Below are 26,263 nucleotides of genomic sequence, written 5' to 3'. Positions count from 1 at the left end.
CTGAGCACACATTTCGGTTCAGCTGTCTCTCCGACCTTTGAGTTGTATAATGGCCTTGTTATCTAGGTTCATTTTCTAATTTATGAAGCAAGGTTTACTTTAAAAAGCCCACCCCCCAAATTCCCTTGTTTCATACTTCTCACTTTAGGGAACTGTCTAGATTATATTTCCCAGAATACTGCCACAGCAGTACCTTAGTTGTCCGCGCTCTTCCAGACCTTTCCGCGTCCTCTCTAAGAGATGAAGGCTGCTCTCCCCTCACTCACTTGAACCTAGGTGGACTCAGGAACTATCTCAGAAGGTGCAGTGTGGCAACACGGATACTGTGTGGCTTCCGAGACTAACTGTAAAAGGTAATCCAGCTTGACCTGCTTCACTCTCAGCAAAGATACCTCTGGGGCCCTGAGTGAACATATCAGACCAGCTACCCAGAAGCCTCCAGGCCAGAGAGACCACAGACAGAAAGAGAGATGCCCCCCAGGGAGCCCAAGCTCTTCCAGCCCCACCCAGCCCCAGCTGATGGAGTCTCCCACTCCTGACCAGGATGTGAGAGTAGGCAAGCTTCTAAATGATCCAGATGCTCCCAGCCTCAACTGCTCACTGCAAGCCTGAAGGAGACCCACGCAGCTGAGAGCCAATAGAGGAGACACAGGTTTGATCCCTGGGTCGGGAAGATCCCCTGGAGAAGGAAATGGCAGCCCACTCCACTATTCTTATCTGGAGAATCCCATGGACAGGGGAGCCCAGCAAGCTACAGCCCATGGGGTTGCAAAAAATCAGGCATCACTTAGCAACTGAACAACAATAATAGAAAACTGGAACCGTAAACTTTTCTAAAAAATATTACTTTATTCTATCTTTTCTAAAAAAAAATAAAAGTAAATTTGTATATAAATCTGGTTCTATTTCCCTCTATAGACAGTAGCACACTTTTCTTCACCTTACTTTTTTCCCCTAAACAGTGCATCTGGAGGTTGTTCCAAAACAGTCTATAGCCATACCCCTCACTCCTTTTCAGAGCTGCAGAGCACTCCTCTGTGCAGCAGCCCCATTGTTTATTTAACCAGTGCTCTTTTGATAAACACTCAGGATGCTTCAAATTTTATTTTCAAATATTGCAATAATAAATAACCTGGTTTCTCTTTTGATGCATGTCAATGTCACTTTTTCTAATATGGCAAGGATAATGTCTCTAGAATATCAAATGGGCTAATACATGTAAAGTCCCCGGACCAGCGCCTGTTACACAGTACACACTCACTACACATTAGCTACAGATTTCACCAAAGAAAGCACCTTGTTTTCTGTGAGTGGGAGCCAACTCAGTGGGAAGCGTGATTCTCATGTCACAGGAGCTGTGAAGTCTAGGATGAAGGGGGCACGGATGGTCTGAAGGGAACATACACTCACTGGAACACTGGTTTTTCCCTTCTCCTGAAATGGGAACCACAATCCCAAACAGGATCAAAGTCCTCTGTTATTCAAGGCCACAGAATATTATTCTCTCACTTTTAGGGTATTTATTTATGTTCTCGTGGGCTTCCCTGATAGCTCAATTGGTAAAGAATCTGCCTGCAATGCAGGAGACCTGGGTTCAATTCCTGAGTCAGGAAAATCCACTAGAGAAGGGGTAGGCTACCCACTCCAGTATTCTTGGGCTTCCCTGTGGCTCAGCTGGTAAAGAATCTGCCTGCAATGTGGGAGACCTGGGTTCAATCCTTGGGTTGGGAAGATCCCCTGGAGAAGGGAAAGGCTACCCCCTCCCCTCACCCTAGTATTCTGGCCTGGAGAATTCCATGGACTCTATAGTCCTTGGGGTCATAAAGAATAGCACACGACTGAGCGACTTTCACTTTACATTCTCAGTTTATTTATTTATGTTCTAGGAGCAGTATTGTTAGGTGAAAGTCTTTCTTCCTTCCCAGACAGCAAGCTCTGTGACTGTCCTCCGTGCTGTGAGTCCAGCATCAGCCCTGCACCCACCGCTCATCAGGGCTCTCGACAAACAGTGATGGAAAGGAGAAATGTGGGGGGGTGGGCTTGCACTGAGAACCTGCTTGGGGGCCACACAGAGCCCTCCCCAGGCCAGATTTACACAGACCAACCCCAGGCCTGGGAAATTCAGTCATCTACTTTGCGTTGCCTCCTCATTAGTATAAATTTTAAAAATAGCCTTATGCCAGCACCATAAAGGTAATTTCCTCTTGGAAAGGACACTTACTCATTTGCTTTAAATAGTCATTAATGTTTCAAATTTCCCCTCAGAATTTCATGTCAATGATCCTATGGGGAATTTGAAAGTAAAACCAGACAAATAATGATGTGAGGAAAATGTCAGATGCGAACTGTGAACGCATTACAGACCTTCAACTCACACTGTTGCTGTCGGAGTTCAAGGATTAAATAGTCATCAGTTTGCAGCTTTCCATGGGAGCCCATTTCTCCCTGACAGCAGCTAGTTGCCAGCTTGCCAATAATGATTGTTTCTGCTGTAACTGATGACTTTGTCTAATGAGGAGATCATGGTCTAAAAGTCACAAGTCGTCGGTAGAGGCAGGTTCCAGGGACTCACTGGGAAGGATGGCATGAGGAAAGGGGCAGGCTTCTTCACATGAGTAAAGATAACCTACTGTATAGCTGTAGCCAACATCGGTGCTCATGGTCCATTCAAGGGTGGAATACTTACACGCAGGTTCACACTCAGAAAATCTGGGGCATCATCCTTATTAAAGAATGTCTCTTCAGACCCAAATCACTCAGGTAGAGAAAATGCAAGTCTCACATTTACTCACACATCTTTGGAAAAGGACCCTGTCTATCGTGTTCATCTCCTCAGTTCCTATCACAGACCTGTCGTACAGTAGACGATCAAGTGTCCGTTGGATGGGTGGCCCTGGGAATAACTGCAGTGAAGTTCCAGAAGCAAGATACCTGGGCTCAAATCCTGCCTCTAGCATGAACTAGTTATAAGACTGTGCCTCAGTTTCATGAGCTGTAAAATGGGTGTAAAGTAGTTCCCGCCTCACAGGGCTGTGAGGGTGAAATGTGCTAATCTCCGTGAGGCATTTAGAACAGCGCCTCAAGCTCTGTGCAGCATCTGAGCTCTTCACTGTGCTTTTGATTACAGGTTTGTGTATGTGCTGAACACCCAGCCCGCACCAGGCCCAGTGCTTGCTGCTTTACACACACTGTGGGCTATTTCAAATCCTTTGAGGTGGTGCAGCTCTGTCATTTTAATGAGGAAGCATAAACCAATGATATTCCCAACAGCATCTGATTTAACCCTCCCCTTGTCCCTCGCCGGCAGACACGGTTATCTCTCGAGTACCTAGGGGAGCTGGGGGACTTCCAGCCTGTCGTTCTGCGGCACCCTCCTCTACCTCTCTCAGACCAGTTTTAACACCAGCAAGCTGCTCTGCACGCTACTCCGGCACCCCAGCCCCCTCACTCTGCTCTCCTTAGGTCATTCCCATGGCACTTGTCGCCTTCGAGAATGCTGTGTAATTTACTTTCTTATCATTTGTAGTATTTGTCTCTCCTGCTAGAATGTCAAGGCTACAAGCATAGAGATCTTTGACCTTTTAGTTCAGCGACGTATTCCAAGGGCCTCAAGAGTGCTTAGACCATCAAGGGCACTCAAGAAGTACTGACGGAGGGAGGGAGAAAGAAATAAGGGAAGAGAGAAAAAGGGAAGTTAGGAAATGCCTTCTGCCCACTCCAGTGCTGCCTGGCCCTCGCTCGGTGGTGTCTCCCCGCTGGATACCATGGCCACCACGAATGCACAGACCCTCTCTTCCCCAGTCTCCAGGGCAATCCTTCCAACACTAGGTGACTAGTCAGGAAAACAGAAGAGTCAGCTGAAGAGTTAGGGAAGTCTCCTCCTCAGATAAGAACAGCTCTGCGGCACACAGAAAGGAGGAACGGGGGATGCGGGGAGTTTGGGAGGTTTTCGCAGAGTGAAACAGATAGGACTTCATGAGTCCTGAGTACATTGCTCCTTACATATTAATTCCTAAAATATATTGACTGAGGAACCAGAATTTGAGACTTGAATCTGCATTGCTATCGCTGGCTTCAATTCTTCTCTTTTCTGGAAAGTTATCTGAAATGTACCTTGATGCTTAGGAGGATAAAATATGTTATCCAATTAATTTAAATCAATTGATTGATTGTCTTTGTAATTATGGGATTACTCATCTAGCAATCAGGAGATTAATTTGAGGGCAATAATAACACCCTAAACAATGAAACCTATCCAGTTTGTGTGTAGAATATGCGTTTCTTCCTCTCTCTTGTAAAACTCAACTTTGTCTTTCTCAGTGTTGAATAAATAGAAGCAATCACACACGCTTGGTGGTTTTACTGAAAGAATACCCACACAGTCTTCAACAGCACCTCCCAGCAAAGCAGTGGTTTGTGTTTACTGATCCTCAAAAAGTGCTCAGAGGGGAGCAGGTTCTGCCTCTGGTAATGCCGTATAAAAGTGTTAACTCATTCCATCTTCACCATGTTTTGCTTCTTGTTCAAACTGATGACATCCCTAACAGCAGACCTGTTTTCTGCCTGCAAACGTATGAATATGCAGATGCAGTTGCCGAGAGAGAGCTGTCTTTGGAGACTTGCCCTAGACCACTTGCATTCGGCTGAAAGATGCCTGTAAGCCAGGTCTGAGATGTCACCACTGCCAAAGGGGTAAAATGCCCCCTTTGGGCAAAAGTGTTGAGGACGTTTGAAGCACACCATAGGGACAACAATGACTGTCCTGTTGCAATGACACTATCCACTTTAAGTGATATGCAAAATCTTTAGCTCCCCCACCCCTTTCTGGCAAACTTGTCATCCTTCCAGAGTCCGTTCACATGCCATTCTCTCTTTTAGGCTCCCATACAGTCCTTTGTTTCTTTTTTTTATGGAAATTATCCCACATTATGCCCTAATAATTTCTCCATGTGTATTTTCTAAGAGTAGCTCAAGGACCAGATATATAGTTCAGCTGTTTTTCGCTTTTGCCCTCTTCCTATTAACATTATTTAAGTACTGGACTGGAATGGGCTTTCTTGTCTTTCAGTCCTTTGTTTGGGTGTCAGTTTCATAACTTATCAGCTGCTTGAATGTGGCCAAGAAAATTAAACTTCTGGAGCCTCAGATTCCTCCTCTCAGCTACATGCACAGCAGAGTTGTGGGGTACACAAAGAGGGAGACTGGATGAAAGCTGCTGGCAGAATTGTGCTTTCTGAAATATCCACATGCCCATAATACCTATACTCACATGTCACCCTATACATGCATTTGTGTTTACAAGCATTCATATATAAGCACGTATGTGCATCTCTCTTCATATGTGTGAATGTCCATGTGTTTATACACACATGGATATAATGCATGCATGGGTGCTTGTGTCTGTGTGTGCATCTGTATTTAACTGAGGTGTGTGCAGACTCACGTGTGTATATGCGTGCGCACATATAAACATAGATGTGCGTGTGTGTATCTCCATGTATATTTGCACACGTGTATTGTATATAACTATATGTGAGAATTCATATATGTGTGTGCTCATGCACTTATATATAACTCTGTGTGTATGAATATTTTTTCACTGTTAACAGTCATCATTCCTTCTCCATAGAGGCAGTGAAGCCCAGCATGTAGATTTCCCTGGGCTGTAAGCACTGGACTAATGGAAAGAATTGATGCTTTTGAACTGTGGTGTTGGAGAAGACTCTTGAGAGTCCCTTGGACTGCAAGGAGATCCAACCAGTTCATTCTGAAGGAGATCAGCCCTGGGATTTCTTTGGAGGGAATGATGCTAAAGCTGAAACTCCAGTACTTTGGCCACCTCATGCGAAGAGTTGACTCATTGGAAAAGACTCTGATGCTGGGAGGGATTGGGGGCAGGAGGAGAAGGGGACGACCGAGGATGAGATGGCTGGATGGCATCACTGACTCGATGGACACGAGCCTGAGTGAACTCCAGGAGTTGGTGATGGACAGGAAGGCCTGGCGCGCTGCGATTCATGGCGTTGCAAAGAGTCGGACACGACTGAGCTGAACTGAATGGATACTGTAGAAATATATCAGATGGTAAAGAATCTGACTACAATGCAGGAGACCTGGGTTCGATCCCTGGGTTGGGGAGATGCCCTAGAGAAGGGAACGGCAACCCACTCCAGGATTCTTGCCTGGAAAATCCCTTGGACAGAGGATCCCGGCGGGCTATAGTTCACGGAGTCACACAGAGTTGGACACGACTGAGCAACTAACACACAATATTCCTCAAGAAAGTGAAGACAATGGAGCTGAAAAGAGCTGTTTGTCAATATAGCGAGGGCAGCGGGGGGGTGTACCTGGATGCTGCTGGAAGCGGGGCAAGATCATAAGTGATGAGAGGAAACCTCCAAGTTCAGAGGTGTAGTCAGGAAAAGGAACGGGTCCCCATTGTACAGCTGGTGGAGTGTAGAGAGAAGTGGAAGGAGAGGCAAGACAAGCTACAGAAGGGAATTTCAGGATTCTCTTAGCAGCAAAACTTAGCTTTACTCTTATCAGTTCGCTTGGCTGATTTCTATCAACCTGGCAAGTCTGTTAAAGCTTAGACGTCTCATCTTCCAGGAGGTCTCCCTTATCTGCTCTCCTGTTGAGTGTCCCTCCCACCACAAAGCTCCCTGAAAAGCTGTGTTCACTCCACTGGTAGCATGGAGGATGATGTTCTTTAGTTGTCTCCTTTGCAGACTTTGAGTTTCTGGAGTGCAAGGACTATGATCTGTCTCCTGCCGAGTGTCAGCAGGTACTCAGCAGGAGGAGTGGTGATGGTGAGGATTGTGATGATGACAAAAATGTCTAAGCACAATCTTCCTCTAACTTTTGAACCTCACCTTCTATCTTCTCTGTATCTCTCTACAGTAACCTCCTGTGAATGCTCAGCTACACAAGGCTCCCTCCCTTACCCAGAATCAAGCCTGCTTCTGTCCACAATGCCCCAGACCAAGAATCCCAGCATCGACTTACTGTCACATACTTTGTAACATGCTCCTCTTTATTCTGAAACAAAACATAGTAATGTATTTTATCAGCCCTAAACATGTGTCTTGTGTTCTGAAAGAGCAGCATTTTCCCTTTTCCCAACAGTCATCTGTGGTGTTAAACTGCACATAATTAAATTAAAAGCATCCGTGAACTCTGAAATATAATGCTTTGAAGAAACCTCAAATTACTGTAATTAAAGCTGTTGAGACCCCACAGTATAATGGTGATCAACAAATAGAACTGGAAAATGATATTCTACCATTAGGGACACTGCTTTTCACAGTGGGAGATCCACATATGAGAGCAGGACTGGAAAAGGAGAGAGACTATGAACGGGACAGCATCTGAAAGGGGCAGAGGGGGCAGGGGGAGTCTGGTGCAGAATTTCAACTAATCACTCTTCCCACCCAATTTCTATTTGAGATTGGCAGGCTTTGATGGGAGCGGCTTGTTTCTGAAAATGGAAATAATGCCTAACATTTATCAAGCACTCTCCAAGTTCCAGGCATTGTTCTAAGCACTTAATACGTACTAGCTTGTCTAGTCCTGGGAACGGCCCTCAGAAGTACATGCCATTATTGCATCCATTGTGCAGGTGTGGAAACTGAGGCCCGGAGCAAGAGGCAGGTATACTGTCCCTGCTCCTGTGGCCAGTAACAGGAAAAGCTGGGACAAGGAGGCTAACGTTCTGTCCCCTAGGGCCTTTGACCCTAACTCTACTCCACTCTGAAGTTCTTACTGCGTTGCTACCCTTACACCCTGCAGAACTGTCTGCTAATTGTGCGATGCCTCAAAGTGCTCCACTGTGCACAAAGAGGCATTTTTGGCTAAGCCTGGAGCATAAGGGACAAGAAAAGAAATGCATGACGCGTCTTACATGTGCTCCCTGGGCCTGGCACTTTGGCCTATGCACACTTTCACTGAGGCTTATTGAGGCTGGGGGTCATGCTTGCTTTGCGCAGTTAATTGGTATTTGGATAGGCACTCAGGTATGTGTTGAATGGATGGGTCTCTACAATGGTCCTACAAGATAGGCAAGGTTATCCCTATTGCATAGATCATAAACTGACTCTTAGAGAGGACAAGAGACTTGCTTAAGGTCCCACAGTCAACTAGAGAAGAGCTGATATCTGGAACCAAGACAGACTGAACTTCAAGATCTCTTTTCCAAAATGATGCAGGTGGCAGAGGTGACAGGTAGGAGCAGCACTGGGCAGTCTAACTTCAGGAAGTTTTGTTTCACTTTGTTTCAGTGGTGAGACTTAGAAATCTGGGGCTCACAGTATCCGTGGTGATGGAAAGTGACATGTAAAGGCTGGCCCCGGCTGTCTGGGGTCAGTGTGGCCAAAGCAACAAGGTTAGTGGCCACAGGCAGCCTCCAGGAGACTGCTGCCTCTTTGAAGCCTTTTATCTTAACTCCAGGTATCTCAGCATGCTGTCTACAGAGAAGCACTTTCTGCACTTAAAAAGAGTCCGCCAGCTAACACCATTACTGAGCCCTTTGATGCGAAGAAGAGTCCACATCAGTCAATAAGTTTTAGTACCTGAGTCTTGAGAGGCTTGCAACCCCAGCTGGATGCAGGGGTCAAAAGCAAGGATTGGAAAACCAGAGATATTTTAGCTCTGATCCCAGAAAGAGGAAGAAACATGTGGCTCTGAAGCCCCAAACCCATCCTCACCATGGATCCCTCCCCTAAGGATAAAGGGGAAGTCACTCAGTCGTGTCCGACTCTTTGTGACCCCGTGGGCGGTAGCCTACCATGCTCCTCCGTCCATGGAATTCTCCAGGAAAGAGTACTGGAGTGGCTTGTCATGTCCTTCCCCAGGGGATCTTCCTGACCCAGGAATCGAACCTGGGTCTCCCGCATTGCAGGCAGATGCTTTACCATCTGAGCCACCAGGGAAGCCCCCTCTAAGGATGATGCCCTTATTTTTCAACCACATAGAGCCCTTAAATCCAATCTTTCCTGCCCAGACAATGCCCCTCCCAACCCCAGTTTCAAAACTCACTGAGGAAACATTAGCAAAGCAGCTCAATTTCCAGCTCACCTCAGCACACATTCACCTCCACGTCTGCAGGTGTATGAAGCCCCTCAGAACTCAGTGCCCCAAGCCAACAGCAGGTGCTTCTAAGACAAAGGGACCTACATCCACTCCAGGATGCTTCAGGCGGCCTTCCACAAGTGCAAGACCTGGAGCAAACTACTCTGCCTTCTAGAGCCACTGAAGGACTCCTCTTTAAGACAGAGGGCAATACATAAGGATCATTAGAGACAGTTGCACCATTCATTTAATCATCTGTTCATCCATTCAACTCTCTGCTATAGAAAGTGATCATTTCCCCTCCTCTCAAATTACTTCCATCTCCGTATTCCATCACACAGATCCCAGGCCATGAACACCCTCTGTTATCACTAGATCCAACAAAGAGCTTTCAGTCCTCTTTTCCAACCTTCTGCTTAGTTGTCTCCTGGCTTCCTGCTGAAGCACCATCTCCTCTCATCTTCTCCACCACCTCAGTGGGCTTTCCCCATCTCTGTAGCTGATCCTCCTGAGCCTCATTCATGAGTTTGTCCGCTTCTGCTAGCCGCTGAACTTGGACATCCTTAAGGTTGCTGATGGCCACTCTTCTCACTCAGTCCTTGCCACTCTACTCACTCAATTATCTCAGGGCAGTTTCAAATAGGACAGACACTCCAATTATTATACATATCCTACTGACTTCCTAATATTTATCTAATGCCCTGGCCTCTCCTGTGGATTCAATCCAGCAAGGTAACTCTGCAGGAACTAGGAAGGCAGTTCCTCTCTTTGAGTAGAATTCTATCAAAGTGGGGCCATTGCACCAGCTCCTAAAGGCAATCTATTTGCAACATGCTTTTTAAGAGAGGATACGGTAGAAGGTGCAGTGTGAAAAGCTACTGAGAGCTTGGCACGTTTCTATGTAGCTTGCTTCTCCACCAAGGAACAAGTTCTCCCTATTCTGGTCTCCCTGCAAGACTGACAGTAGAACCTATGCACACCTCGGTTCCAGATACTTAACCCCACTGTCTGTTTAGTGTTTTCATGGGAATACTTGAGAGGGATCGCAGACTCAACACATCACAAACCAAACTCAGGGTCATCGTCCCTCAGAGTTTGGCCTTGGTCCAAATCCAGGGACCCTTTCTGACATCCCATCCTCAGTAAATCCATCATTATAAGCCAAAACCCTAGGAGTCACTCTTGACACCTCCCACACTTCTCTATCAACACAGTCCTAGTTTTTGTAGACGTTTCCCATTAACCATCTCTAATTCCATACACATCTATCTGCCTCCTCCTCCTGCTGAGAACAAACACCATGACTGCTCGTTGGGAATAATGTGACAGCCCCCTGGCTGGTCTCCTTGCTCCTCCTTTATCTTGTTTTCTGGACACTGTAGTTCAGGGGTTCTTTAGATGGCAAAATGCATCTTTATTCGCATTAATCTCGAACTGAAATTTAGCATTTCCTTTAATTATGGATGTAGGCAACAAATCACAGTAGTATTAGCCGTAACTCTGACTTTGTCATTAATTATAGAAAGAAATATTATATCACATTACAGTTGCTGCTGATATTCTGAAATATAATTTATACTCATCACTACTTCAAAATTATGGTAGTTATTAAACCTGTGATTAAATCTTGTTATTTAAGGCATTAATAAACTTTATATATAAACTTCTTTATTAATGTGTTAAATAACAGGATTTGATCATAGGTTTAATACATGCCTATATGCATTAAATAATGTGTGTGTGCTGTGCCCAGTCGTGTCCAGCTCTTTGCAACCACATGGACTGTAGCCCACCAGGCTCCTCTTTCCATGGAATTTTCCAGGCAAGAATACTGGAGTGGGGAGGCATTCCCTTCTCCAGGGGATCTTCCCAACCCGGGAATCAAACCCACATCTGCACCGACAGGCAGATTCTTTCCCACTGCACCACCTGGGAAGCCCATTATGTAATGTACACGCAGTGCTGTGTTTTCACAACCGGCTCTTGGTGCAGGGGTTCCGATTATTTAATGTTTGCCAATTTGCATGATGTAAATACTCCCACCATGGGTACATTCAAGCTACCAACATGAAATCACTGAACACGGAGCTGGAAAGAGACGTGCAACTCTGGCAGACTGCTGCATAGATACTGCTACTATTACTACTAAGTTGCTTCAGTCGTGTCCGACTCTGTGCGACCCCATAGACGGCAGCCCACCAGGCTCCACCATCCCTGGGATTCTCCAGGCAAGAACACTGGAGTGGGTTGCCATTTCCTTCTCCAATGCATGAAAGTGAAAATTGACAGTGAAGTCCCTGAGTCGTGTCCAACTCTCAGTGACCCCATGGAGTGCAGCCCACCAGGCTCCTCCATCCATGGGATTTTCCAGGCAAGAGTACTGGAGTGGGGTGCCATTGCCTTCTCTGACATAGATACTACTCTATCACTAATACTTTAAAAAAATTTTTGAAAAATATATCAAGTTATTATAGTATACATATGACATAAGCAGATTCTACCATAATTCTAAGTATTTGAATTTATATAGCTAAACACAACATTTTGAGATGTTTCGCCAGACTGACAGAAGGGTCCAATGACACAAAAAAGTTAAGGACACTTGTGACTCTCAGAACGACAGCTGCAAAGAGAAATCTAATAAAGATGGCCACCTGCATATCCATGTACCTGTGCCTCCAACAGACGGACATACACACCGAATCCTGCTAATAGCTTCCCTCTGCTCTTAGGATAAAGCCCAAAGCCTTTGACTTGCAAGGCCAAGTCCATCTCGCCTCCCCTCTCCTGCTTCATGGTCTTCCCACCCACGGCCCGCAACTAACTGGAGGGTGGATTCAGTCTGTGCATCTCTCCCGGACACTCCCACCCCCTACCACCACCACCGGTTACTTGGGAATCTTCTCTGCTGCCCCTGGGACCCACCATGGGAGCTGGGAATCAGATCCCAGCGTCTCAGAGTTTCAGGCCAATGCCACAGCTTGGATGGCCATGCTGTTTACACACAGAAAGGCACCCTGTCTCTCAGCAGGCCATAGTGGAACTTTCTGAGGGGTCCCTCAGACACTTTGAGATCCTCTGATGAAGGATCATTGAGGACATAATTAAAGTTCCCAAAGATTAGAGGAAATTTCCAAAGTTTCCCTATAGCTGTGCTCTTCCTAACTGTGAGAATCCCCTCATTACTCCTCCTGTTTGGCAGATGTTTGTTTCCTCCATGACTTCAGCAAAGAAAAGGAACAGGTTTTTCCTAATGAGGTGTTGTCTTGGCCCTCAGTCTTTATACCTCTGTTTAATGAAGGTTATTCTTTTGTCGAACTGTATGTTGTTGCGTACACAGTCTTTGGAAAACGCTTCATTTAAAGAGGGAAAAACTAGGCCCTATGTCCTCAGCTTGGAGTAGAAAAGGTTTTCCCTTTCAATCAATGACAAAGGGCTGTCAGCAGCTAAGTAATTCCTAATCACTGTTGGCAAACAGGAGACGGTGCTGAGACCCGGGGCCATAGCAGGCTTCCTCCTTGAGGAATGCTGTCCTTAATGGATGAGCTTACGGAGAATGAACTGAGGTGTCTTAAAAGCAAGTCTATGTATCAGTTAATCAAAAACCTCTCCCTTTTTTCTTAGCAGGTGCCTTAACGTGTATCTTGAGAAAGCCATAAATTGTGCTAATCCACTTCTTTCACTTCTGTCCAGAAGGAATTATTTTTGTTAATGGCCTGGTAAATCAGGAGACTTGTTAGTGAAACTGCTCAGAAGATGGGTCTTGAAAATGAAAGCTATAATATTTGTCAGATTTCCAAATTCCCTCTTGGGAACAAAGATGGCAACCGTAACATATTTGCTAAATTCCATTACTTTAATACATTTATGTTGCTTGAGATATGGGATGCTAAGGAAGGCACGCACATAAATCAGAGTAAAAACATAAAACCAAATCCAAAGATAGATATTATGGCTGTAAATTCAGACCTGACTTCAGGGTTAGTACTCTGACAGATTTGAGTGTCATCACTTCAGAGCTTCGAGGATCTGCTCAGCCTCCCTTATGACGGCCAGGCGAATCCCTAATGAGAGTGTGATCTTACCGCCCCCTCCACTCCAGGATACCCAAGTCAAGCGACCCCACTGCACCCTCTTCACGGAGAAGCTCACCAGCTCTCTGCCAGCACAGGGCTGGGCTCAGCTGCCCTCCCTCCATTTACTAGGAACCCTCTCCGGAGGAAAATAACTCAAGAGGTGCTCAAACTCACTCATGATCAGAGAAATGTACTTGAAAGAAATAATGTACTAAGGCTTTGGCAAATGTTTAAACTTTGATAATATCAAGTACTGGTGATGGTAGGAGGAAACAGATAGGTTCATGCGGTGCTGCAGGGGACGGCGGCAAGTAATCTGGCACAACCCCTTTGGAAGGGGAATCTGTCGGGATCTTAAAGATACATATGTGTATTACATACACAGAAATATGCTATATACGTATACTACATATATACATACATATGTACGTGTATGTATATATGTATACACGTTTTCACATCTACCTAGAAAAACACTTTAACACGCACAGATGGGAACAGGTGCCCTTGAATCCTTGTATCCATTACAGGATAATTTTTTAATAGAGAAAACCAATAGGGAAAAGAGTAAATGAAGTAATTTGTGGTAGACCATGAATATGATATAGTAGTTGAGATAAATGGGTATTTCCATGGGAAGGTGGAATTATCCTTATATTGACATGGGAAGGTGTCGGAAGTATGCTGCAGAGTGAAATGGTAATGCTATCAACATCTTAGAATAAGGAGAGGGGGCAGATTCAGGGTACAGTGGAAGCCTTCTTTGTGATTATTTTATGTTTTATTTGCTCTCTGGCCTAAAATCTCAGTTGTGCCATTCACTGACTATGTGAACTCTCTGCCCCCAGAGTCTCATCTGTGAAGTAGGGACAAATGTCTGGGCCCAACCTGTGCCCGGTGCACAGTAGGTGCTCACCAAACACTAGAAGCTCTCCTTCTATCACCGTTCCAAAATCATTCTACAAATAACTAAACACTCGAATATGCTCAAGGAAGGAGAAAGAACCTTCCTCTGGGTGGCTTTCCTCACGCTCCTCCACGCTGCCTTTTCGGGTTGCGCCAGCAAGATCTTCCTGCCTCCCTTTCCTGTCAATCCCTCTTATTTCGTCTTTGGCTTGTCTGCTATAAGGATTCAGCTCGGATAGCATTGTGGGAAAGCATAAGCCATTCAGTGGCAGTTTTTGACTAAGTGTCTCCACAAAATCAAATGTTATTATATCTGTAATTCCCTAGAAAGTAGACAGAGATATCAAAGGCTGTTAGATCTTGCTTAACAGAAATATAGGGAGATGGAGATCTAGAAAATGAGCTCCATTATTTCAAAGAGGAAGAAAGTAAATCATTTCATGCATGTAATAATTCAGCAGTTCTAAAAAATTAGAAAAAAAAAACAGAGAGAAAGAGGTTTGAAAATACCCCAGTCTCACTTCATTTTGCAAAGGAGGAAATGGATGCAAAAAGTCAGAGAGTTGCCCAAGGTCATAGAGTTAGCCAGCGGGAAACCAGGGTAAGACCCTGGGATTTGGGGCTACACTGTGTTCTCTCCTCCCCAAATTGTCCCTCACCTAGAGCCCAGTAAGATATGCATTCAAGAGATATTGCCATTGAGGAATAGTCTGTCTCCAGTTAAGTTGACCCTGGATAGTAAGCAATTCCCTTTGATCATTTTAAGGAAAAAGAAAACACAATTTGAAAATAACCTGAGATATGGTTGAGAATGATGTCTTAAGCTCAGGAGAGCCTAAATGGAATCTGTTAAAATCCCAAAGAATCATTGCTATGGATCTAATTGCACATTCAATATTTTTCATACATACATATAATACACTTTCATACATACATACAATATACTTTCATACATACATACAATATACTTTCATACATACATACAATATACTTCATACATACATACAATACACTTTCATACATACATACAATACACTTTCATACATACATACAATATACTTCATTATTGCTTTGGAGGGGTCAAGATCTGGAGTTTAATTTCCTTTTTACCTTTCATAAGAAACAAAGAATATCCTTTCTCTTCTAGCAAAACATAAAACTTTTAGCTTAAGAGTCTTCCTTCAACCCGCAAGGAGGGATCTCCGTCTTCCAGGGACCCTTAGCTCCAGAAACAAGGCAGGATGTCATTTTTACCTAGATGATTTTCTTCTTTGCAGGTGAGTGTTTTACCTCTCATACATCCACTCCAGCTGGGAATCCTTGGCCCTTGACCCCTGCTCTTGCCCTTGGAATCGTCCTCTTTTCTCACTCCGCCCTTCCCAGATACCAGACCTCTCCCTTCAGCCATGATGCCCAAAACTCTAAAGTGAATGATCTTCCATCTTCAAGCAACAAATACTCTATTTTCTTTTCCCTGCAAAACAATCAGAAAATCTCAATTCTTCTTTGTCTTTTGGGCAAAAAAAAAAAAAAAAAAAAAAGAGCTCATTCGTTCAAAAGGATTAAACAAATTGAAGGAATTATAACAGATCACTTAGCAATCTGGCCAATCACTGCATTTTTACATGGTATTTGGAATACTGGTTGTATGGATAATTCTGGCCATGTCCGTGGTCAGTAAAAGCAACTTAAGTCTTTTGTTTTATATACATACAAAGCATTCACACACACACACACACACACACACACACACACACACACCCATATAAAGCATGGTCTCAAATGCAAGAGTGTATATTTAGAAACTAGAAGTTGCTTATCATTTGGACTGAAAACGATCAGTCTTATTCTCTCCAAGACAGCTACTTCCTCTGCTTTTTCTAGTTGTCTTTGTTTTCACCCTTCTGATGATTACTCCCACATCAGGCCCCACTGGAATATTCTAGAAGGTTTTGTTCTTTTCAAATTTATTACCTATATGCTATGTTCCTCGGGTATACCTGCCCTTCTTTACTGTGTCAGAATGAAAGTCCTTTGAATCTGCGGACCTAAAATTTCCCACTGGAGAAACACTGCAAATTCCACTCATCTTGGTTCCATGTGAGTTCTAAGACAAATAAGCAAACAAACTCTCCAGATCTCCCTGCCTGGGACTCAGTTCTACTCAAGAAAACAACACTGCAATCAAGCAGGCTGAAAGCATTAAATGAGATCTTCCCCCAGATTTTCTCTGCTCATTACCTCACTTCCCATCATTTATTCCCTCAGGAAAGGGAATTCTCACTTGGGGAATTATGGAGACAATGAATGGACTTAGCTTAAGTTTCTACCAACTGGCATAGAAGGTGATCAAAATACAAGTGTATGAAAAGTTTTCAAAGAAAAAGACGGTTGCTTATTTGCACCCCAGAGTCTGTAAACAGGAGATTAGTACCTTCTACAGACATCTTCATTTCTATGTGATATTAACAGCAAAGCGCCCTCTCCTCACACTGCAAAGCCATGCCTTTGAGACAGAACTTAGACACGCCCAGGACTTTCTCCAACAACAGCACCACTAGAAATCAGCCTAGCTGAAAAGTCCCAAATCAGAGTCTTGCTCAGTCCCCAAATCTTGTTTTTACAGAGTCCTTGTGGACTTTGACTCTAGTTCACAGAGTGACGCTCCACTTGTCACGCTCATATTTGGGCGTCTCTCACTGCAGTCGCCAACTATCAGCCCCTGGCCCTGGTCTCAGCTCCTGCAGGCCTCCTGGACATTTTGATATCCCACCCAATCAGTCTCCTGGCATTTTGCTAGGTTTGGGCCTCCTACATCTGTTTCTCCACAGACAGCTTGAACCAGCCATGCTGCTCTGCATACCTAAGATAAGCCAAGGATTGGATTTGGACAGCTGTCCTATTTAATCATCAAGTGAGCAGAAAGGCCAGCAAGCACACAGATTCACAGTTGCTTTGGTCTTAAGGGTCGACAATCAACTTTATAATCTAATTGCCTCTCTTCTTTTGCATGGCCGCTTGTGCACAACCAATCTCCTGCTCAAGGGCAATCTCATCTTGGTCCTAACAGAGGAAAGAATCATGGGAGTGGTGGCTGAGTGAAGATAGAGGTTCCCCCAAAAGACAGACACAGTGAAAGGAGAAAACAAGTCCACACTCTTCAGTGATTTAAAAAAAAAATTTAAAGTTTTTGGGAATCTTACTGATGCACTGTGCTTTATGTTGATGGTTTTCCTTTGAGCCTCTGGATAAGGAAAAGTGGATAAGGTGAGAGTACCAAACTTGGTCATACTCTAAGTAAACAATTACAAGAAATTTTGTTTAAAATAGAAGTGAAAATATGGGTCCAAGTAAGGTGGAGAAAAAACAAATTTGAGGAACTGGTGCACATTCTTTGATGACCTTATATATTTTTTCTAAATTTCTTAACATATCGTTTAAGATATGGTGTTTTAATCCTAAACTGTGCTGATCGGTCATCAATTCACAGTTGTGTTCTATCTCTGTTAGGTACCTAATCTGGGGGACTGTGTAACTTATACAGCCTTAGCACTTATCTTATACCCTGGAGAGCAGGATCAGGGAGGATCCAACCAAATATGGAGCATCTATGATCTCTGTCCTGGCTGAGTGTTTTGTATATATGGTGCCCACACAGTTTGCATGGTGACTCTATATGGTATATAATAAATCCATCACTTTTCTTGTGGGGAAAATGAGGAAGCGATGTATACTGGGGGCATCCCTCAACCAATGAGAGGAAATAGATAGACAGATTCCTCAGCTTCCTTGCCAGGTGGGTGGCATAGCTCTGGGGTGCCTCTACACAGACTTCCAGAGGTCCTCAGTGGGACTGAGCCCCAGGCACCCATAACGGTTACATGTCCATCTGCACACAGCTCATTGCCTTTCTTTTATTTCCTGTACCACTCCTTGACCCTTTACTAGAATTTCCTGTCATTTCATGAATAAACTATTTGCACTAAATCCTTTTGTCAGGATCTGCCTTGTGGGAACAAAACCTAAGACCCTAGGGGTTGATATGAATGTAAATAACAAACTTTTAAAATTGCCCTCTCCCTTGCCCCAATCTGCACCTCTATAGAGTCTACATTTCAAGAATTGTTAAACAATTCTGGGTTTAAAAAAATAATAAAATTACTTGGGATCATTGTATATCCTGCATATGTGGAGGGAGGTGGGAGGGGGGTTCATGTTTGGGAATGCATGTAAGAATTAAAGATTTTAAAATTTAAAAAATAAAAAACTAAAATAAAAAAATAAAGATAAGAGAAAAAAAAAAAAAAGACTAAACCAGCACTTCCAAGTGCCTATGCAGGTTCGTCCAGTTAATCTTTGTACTTTCCTTGGTTACTGATCTCAGAATGTCATGCCAGCTCCTCTTTCTGCCTTGAATCAACACCTTGGACTCAACAATCAAGTACTGTTAACTCAATATTCAAAAGTAGTAACCTCATCATTCTCGACCCTGACTGTCCATCATGACTTCATATCTGTGATCAAGGACTTGAATCTGCCATTTTCTGGCTTCACAGGAATCCAGAGAGGTTCCTGAGTGATTGCACTAGGCTAGAAATTCCTGATGATAGGGTAAATTAGACAGGGCTTTTCCCCAAAACTTTTGAACCTATAAGAGCTAGTAGAGCTAGTAGAGATCTCTCTTACGGAGAAGGCAATGGCACCCACTCCAGTACTCTTGCCTGGAAAATCCCATGGACGGAGGAGCCTGGTAGGGGTCCATGGGGTCGCTAAGAGTCGGATACGACTGAGCGACTTCACTTTCAGTTTTCACTTTCATGCACTGGAGAAGGAAATGGCAACCCACTCCAGGGTTCTTGCCTGGAGAATCCCAGGGACGGGGGAGCCTGGTGGGCTGCCGTCTATGGGGTCGCACAGAGTCGGACATGACTGAAGCGACTTAGCAGCAGCAGCAGCAGAGATCTCTTGAGGAGCATCAAGCCAGATAAGATGGGCCCCAAAGAGGACAGTCATGCATGACTGGTGGACAAGTTAATTGGAAACAGGCTAAAAGTATGTTGGGAGGTGGGCTGGGGGGAAAATTCAGGAGGAAACCTGTGTGTGACGGGGAGTCTAAGAGTTTAGGAAGTCAGTATTGGACACTTGCTGTTTCTTACAAAAGACCCAGCATACTCTAGTTTCTGAAGAACTAGAAACAAGAACTCCTTAGAAAGAAAGTGTAAAAAATTTAAGCACAGATCTTAATTTTTGCTCAGTAAGGGTCACAAACCTGTAACTTTATGCTGCTTTTGAATTTCAGGTCTTCCTATTCCATTTTTTACCCCTGTTTAGTGGTGCAAAATGTTCCAAATAAAGTTCAGAGGAGGAAAAAGAGAACAAGATACTTGAAAATCCACATTCTCAATTTAAATAATTAAATACTGACTGCAAATGAGTAAAATAACCAAACTCCACATGACTCTGGGTTTCTCATCTGAGACTCCCAAATCCCAGAACAAACTTTAATTAGCACAGGATCAGTATTCCTTTGAGCTTTAGGTAAATCCTGTTCTTTTTTCTTTTATTTAATGAGATGTACAGTTGTTGAATGGCATGACCAAGGATAAGCAGTAAGCAAATACATGATCAATATTCCTCACATCATGTATCACTGGCCAGACCCCATTATTTAGGAGAATTATCTGAGATCAGTGGTTCTTAACTTTTCTGAGTCATGAGTCCTTTTGCTAATATGATGACATCTTTTGAAACATGTATACACGCACAACATTTTCCATTCACTTAAACGCTGATGGGCCTCCTAAAGTCCATCCTTTAGTATCTATTCCATGGGTCTCAAGTTAAGAACTCTGATTTGTTTCAAGGATCATTTGGGGATCTCTTCACTTAAGGGACAGTGAAGTGAAGAGTTTTAGAAGTGAATAGCTACTATTTTATCTCAAGTTGGCTAAGAAATCCATTTAACTAGGTCTTGATACAAGAAAATCACAGAGTTTTAAAAGAGCCTGAGTCCACTGAATGAGAACCTATTTACTCACTCAATAACAAAGGGCTTCCAATAAAGTTACCTAAAATATTCATTGAGAAATAGTGAAGGATTTTTGGCATAATCTCAAATTTAATTAACCCCAAATAAACAAATAAATGAAAATCAAGATTTAGACAAGCAAACATCATCTTATTGACAAGACAGACAAATATGTGAAAATATTTAATGATCAACCAGAGTCTGCCCATGTTTTTTTTCATGGTGACACCAACCATATCCACTAAAACAAAGTGTAATTTTGTGTGCAGTAAGAAGGTCCTCAGTAAACACCTGCTTAGAAAATAGTTGCTCTTTGCCTGCAACAGCGCATCGCGATAATGCAGCAGTTTCACTGTTCCTTTTAGGAGCTAGTAAATTGCCCAGTTTTGACAGCTACAAGCCTGGTAGTGAGCTGCCATAAAGTCAAAATCCATAGCATGAAGAAATAGAGACGTATGATGGAAATGAAAGGTCTACACTCCATTTGGAAAAAACATATTCAGTAGTCACCATGTTTCCCCCCCCCAAAAGCACAAAAACAGTTTTTTTCTATTTGAAAAATGTCTCTATTAATTATGGAAACAAAAAATCCGACAGTACACCAGAAACTGAACATGGGAAAATGAACCGAACTGACTTTCTCTCAGAAGCACTGATGGAAATAAATGGGTCCAAATGAGTCAACACTAAACAAGAGTTTTCCATTTATTTTTCCTTTATTACAAGGTGGGATTAGTAATGTAGGGGGAAAAAGCTAAAGTGATGTGTTTACCCTGACAGCATTCCCTTAAGGAGAGTTGTTTCTAGCAGCTAATGAGCTTTCATAGCAAACTGCTGAGTATGTCTAGATATTAGGGTTAAAAGCCCATCTTATGGTAAATTACTCTGGACTCTAATTTGGCAAGAGTAAATGATTTGTGGTCCAAGAGGGGATTTGGTGCCAAGCTCCTAATTTGGGCTGTATACAATATTTCAAGACCAACTTTCATTTAGTATCAATTTACAAATGAATTATGTATAAGCAACTGAATTATACAACAACAACAACAAAACCCATGTATTAGACTTTCTTTGACTACCATCTAGCTTTATTCACCCAGTGCTCTTTAAGATACTGAGAAGAACTGCAATGCAGGGGAGGGGGAAACTATTGACTTGCCATTTAGCTCCATGTTTATCTACTGTTCTCTGAGTGGAATTGCTGGGTTTGAACAATTATAAGAGGTGTGAAATTTAGTGGTTTAAGGGGGGACTCTGGGGGCAGACTGCCTGGATTGGAATCCCACCTCTGCCAAGTCCTAAATCACTAAGCTTCCTTGGGCAAATTATTTCAGCTCTCTGGGCCTCAGTTTCTGCATCTGCAAAATGAGACTCGGAACTGCACTCCCCGCCAAGGGTTACTGTCGATATTAAATAGGAAGACCCACTTGAGCAGTTAGCACTTTGCCAGGCCTGTGGCAGATGAATAGCTCTGCTGCTGCAGCTCCCAAGGAGGAAGCGGGAGAAAAGCATAAACGAGAAAGGGAAAACACTTCCGGAGCATGTCTCCACTGGAAACTGTACCTGATGCTCTCAAAAACACAGATTTGAGGAATGCAAAAACAAGCAAAAAATGAACAATAACAAAAACTACTGAGCGACATGCACACCCTTCCAGTAGTCCACAGCTACAGCAAGGCCCCAGGCGGCAGTCACCAGTGAGCTGAAAGACCGTGAGAGTTACACGTCCCTCAGACACACAGAAGGGAAAGACTCCAGTCTCTACAAGTGACCAGTGAATAGAGCTGCTTTTATTTTTTTAACTTTTTATTTTGCATTCAGGTATAGCCTATTAACAATATTGTGATAGATTCAGGTGAGCAGTGAAGGGGTTCAGCCATATATATGTTTTAAGCACTCAGTCAACCCGTTTCCTTATTCATTTGTTTTTGTTTGTTTAAACATATCAGATTTAAAAATTACCCAGAAGGAAGTCTGATAACCAGTCACGCAAAAGAAGACAGGTTCAGTCATCCTGGTTCCTTGCCTAATGGCCAGCTTTTCTCCAACAGTAAACCACAGGTAAGATGGAAAGAAAGGAAAGCTCAGCCACATCTATAAACACTCCAAGTGTAAGTTAATATATATGTGGCCTTAAGACTGGCTGATCTTGGACATTTTTCTGACTCCCCAGGCTGTGTCTTCTGTTCTTCCTCCAAATCTCAAATGGGGAGCACTAGTAGGAGATGAGAGGGAGGAAGGAGAGTGACTTTGGGGGATGTAGTTCTCTGCCCACACCTTTGTAAACAGCCCCTTCATTAAGCTTTCTTCCAGTGGCCCTGCTGGAGCTGATCATGGTCTCCTTGCCAAGACCTGGCAGTCATCCTAACGGAGTACAGACCCCCACTCTAGCTGAGGTGTGTGCTTCCCAGTGCAGCCCAGCTCTTAACCCCACCACTGACCTCCTGCCACAGGCCAGTCTGCAGCACTTGTTTAGGGTAACTACCTGGCCCCTGTGGACATCTGTGCTTATAACCACTGTCCTGGAGTGGGGAAGTGCCTTCTAAACACAGTGCTGAGTAATGCAGACATTACCCAGCCCACATTAGAAAGGTTGACCTGCATTCATGGCTCACCCCACCATTATCCCTTCAGCCTCGCACGTCAGTTCCCTTTGAAATGATGGTTGGGGAGTAATAACCAGAAATATAATCACATCATCACATTTCAAGAAACCCTGTATTGAAAGCAGAGCCACAAATTTAAGAAACAGTCCAGGGGAAAAAAAAGAGAAGCTTTCATCTGGTGCATGAATATTTTAGGTACTGTGGAAAGAGCTTTGAAATCAGGCAGACCTGAGTTTCAATATTAGCTTACTGGTTGTGTGACTCCTACTCAAATGCTTAATCGCTTTGATGCTCTTGTTTTCCAGATTTGTAAAATGGGGATGATAATACCACTCCATGGGGTTGTTATTCACATTCAATGAAGTGGTGCTATAAGAATAACCTGGCATCCAGTGGATAGTCAACAAATGCCAGCCTCTTTTCTTTCATGGTTCCAGATCAAGACATTGAGTCTGCATTTGATTTCCCTCCTTCCTTAGTCATCAGAGAAAGCCTTTTCAGCTCGGAGCTACCTGAGGGAGAAAGTGCCTGATTACTTTGCCAAGGCTCATTGATGTCTTAAATCTGGACCGATGATGATGCCCACTGCACGCACCTGAGCTTTGCTCTTAATAAAGCACGCACAAACCAGCCAGGACACACTTCTCAGAAGGCTATGATCTCTTTCTGTTTTTTTAAACATCAGATTTAAGTCCTACCACAGGGTAACACACACACACACACACACACACACACACACACACACACACACACACCCCTACACACAGCCCCACAGGAGCTCTTGAAAATCTTACCATCATTCATTGGATGCTCACTCAAATGGCAGATACATTTTGAAAATTAAATTGTTACTATATGAACTTGAATCTTTTTTTTTTTCCTAAAAAGGTAAATAATTTTCAGCATCTCTTTGTGTGGTGTGGAAGAAGTCTCTGTTTTCTAGTAAAAAGTCAGCCTGCATGTGGAATGGTGATAGGTTTTATGTCTACAGCTAGCTCAGACCCACCGACGTGACGTGGCGAAAAATCTTCCGAGGTATTGAGGAGTGTGAGCGCAGTCAGGGACTAGTGACGCCTGCTCCGGAGTAGGTGAGGGGCTGCTGGGAAAGCAAGGGCCCCCTTCCAGGGCTCTGGGCTGGCCACAGTGGAGGTGCTGTCCCTTCTGTGGCCACCGCTGTACTGCTCCAAATTTGCTCTTCCACTGTCTCTTGGACTCGCAAATGAGCGCGATTGAGCTGTGGACCATATGAGGCTGCAAAAGCTGGGTTCTAACAAACCACACTTGTAACACACTGTAAACAGCAAACCTGATGTAACAGCAACTGAAAAGTCATCCTCCTTTCCCATAGTGGAGGAGAAATGTATAAGAATAACTATTAAGAACTATTACAATACAAAAACTGGAACCTTATTGCATCTGGACAGCGCAACTTTGAGGTCAAATTGTGAGACAATGAGAAGTTACTTCTGTCTAACACACGGTCATGGAGGAATCAGAGCAATGAACACTGTGCCAGGCTCGTTTGGAGGAAGGAGAAGATGTCAGGATCCCTGCTCTCGATGGGCGTTCAGTCCAGCTGGAAAGGGCAGGCTCCCCTACGTGACATGAGCAGGGCTGCCGTTCAGTCAGTACGCACAGACAGCCACTGTAGAAACAGGGCAGTATTTTTGTGCCTCTCAGAAAAGCAGCTGCTCCAAAACCTCTGTATTCCCCTGCCCTAACACCAGGCTTTCTCGGGGATTCTGCAGGACTTCCTTATAATTCAGCCATTAAAGAGTTTGTCACAGCCAGGAAGCTCCAGGAACACTCTGTGGTCACTGGGGCCAGTGCCCATCCTGACTGAACCAGGTAAGTAATTTAAATGTCATCTCCAGCCTCAAGGGTGGAATGCGTATAAGCCAAAAATCACAAATTCATACTAACAGTCAAAAGTATGCACTGAAATGATAATTCCCGAGAAGAATCCACATGGAGAAAGAAATGCATCTTCAGAATATATATATGTAAATTCCATGACAGCGGGGACCATGTCTGTCTTTCCCTGTTAAATCACACCTCCTGGAGGGCTGCCTAGCCCACAGTAGGGACTCAGTATCTGGTTGTTCAATAAAATAACAAATGGCATTGGGTCATTTAGGCATTGTGCCCTGGGGAGGTATCTAAGGTGCTTCTAAAATGAAGAGATGGGCAGCAACTGGAGAAAGGGTTCTAAGTAAGACTTGGTACCTCCAGGAACCCAAGCGCTGGCCCTACAAATCCACACGGCAGAGTCTAGGAGTCTAGCTAGTCAGAGAGCTGAGCTCACATGCCTTTGCTACTTATGTGCTCTATTACTTCGGGCCAGTCATTCCACCTTACAGAACTTTTGTTTCCTGTTTGTAAAATGCCTGTCAGGGATTAAATAATAATCTCTGCCAGACGTAATCAATGTATGTAAGGAACCTGCCCCAGAGGAAGCAGTCAAAAGGCTATAAGATCCAAGAGGGCAACAGGCGAGTCTATGTCATTCACTGAGTCATACCCCAGGGCCCAGAAATATTCTTGAGGAACAGACAGTCAAGGCTTGTTGAATGAAAAAATCAACCCAAATAAATGAACGGTGACAAATTTTATTCACTATGTTAAGTGAACAGGGACACTATCTGTCTGGCTGCCCTTGAAATCTATAAGAGATGGAGACTAGGATCCAAGCTGGAACCTGGCAAAGAGGGGTCCGTTCGTGACCATAGCTGTTGTTTTTCTCTTGGTGGGCATTTGGGGTGGGGATCAGCAACCTGGAGGTGGACATTGGTGAGGAAGGGTCGGTAGCACGGTGGTTAAGGGTAAAGGGCTTACAGATAACCTGCTTGGGTGCAGGGCTCTATTCCATTATGTACCATTGTATGACGTTGGGTGAGGAGTTCAAGCTGCCTAAACCTCATCAGTAAAATGGGGATGACAGAACATATGATTCACGTACTATAGGGTCGGTGCAAACATTTAGTAAAACAATGCAGGGTGGGTATCCTGTGCAAGTAGCCTCAAAAAATGGTAGTCATTGTTACTAGGTAGGGACGCCACCTCGAGCTCCCCGGATCCCTCGAGGCCCAGGCTGACTCTAACTCATCACCTCACCTGCCTTTTCAGTTTCTCACCACTCTCTCTCTCCTGAGCGTAGGTTGCTGAGATGAAGAACACAGCCTCCAGGTTAACCAAATGAGGAAGCCCACTGAGGCTGGGGTTGGCACATTCCCTTAATGTCCAGTCCACTGGGACATTGCCTATGAACTAGGGCAGGCAGGTCAGAAGCTAAAACTGCCAGGCAGAGACCTGGGGTGGCTAACTATAGACAAGAGCCTCCTCCCCACCCAGCTGGGTATGCCATACTGGCAAAGGGGTTGGCAAAGTCCTGTTGGAGAAGACAGAAGACACTGGGAGAGACTGCTAAGGAAATGCAGAAAGACCGTTATTTCTTCAGATCTGAGACCAGTGCTGGTTTACCCGGAGAATGAAGCAGAGAATGCCGAGCGCTGGGTGGAATCAGCATAACAGCCTTCCTAGACTATTTTGCAGCCATTTTTTCAGTCCTGCATCCTGGAAAC

The 26,263-nt window shown here is 44.1% G+C and overlaps 1 protein-coding gene across 3 annotated transcripts in view; it reads right to left on the bottom strand.

The window, feature by feature from the left end:
- The window catches only part of CDH13 (cadherin 13), a 1,037,580-nt gene that overhangs the window by 857,598 nt on the left and 153,719 nt on the right, over positions 1-26,263 (bottom strand). Inside the window, exon 4 of one of the 3 annotated variants that reach the window (XM_060398282.1) lies at positions 11,888-11,928. The exons of the other annotated variants lie outside the window; for them this stretch is intronic. Coding sequence (XP_060254265.1) covers positions 11,888-11,928 — 41 coding nt within the window. The remainder of the gene's footprint in view (positions 1-11,887; positions 11,929-26,263) is intronic. 3 annotated transcript variants of the gene reach the window in all.

The sequence above is a fragment of the Ovis aries genome, chromosome 14, assembly GCF_016772045.2.
Source record: "Ovis aries strain OAR_USU_Benz2616 breed Rambouillet chromosome 14, ARS-UI_Ramb_v3.0, whole genome shotgun sequence".
In the NCBI taxonomy this organism is placed as follows: domain Eukaryota; kingdom Metazoa; phylum Chordata; class Mammalia; order Artiodactyla; family Bovidae; genus Ovis; species Ovis aries.
This window is presented reverse-complemented; position numbering and strand designations above follow the sequence as displayed.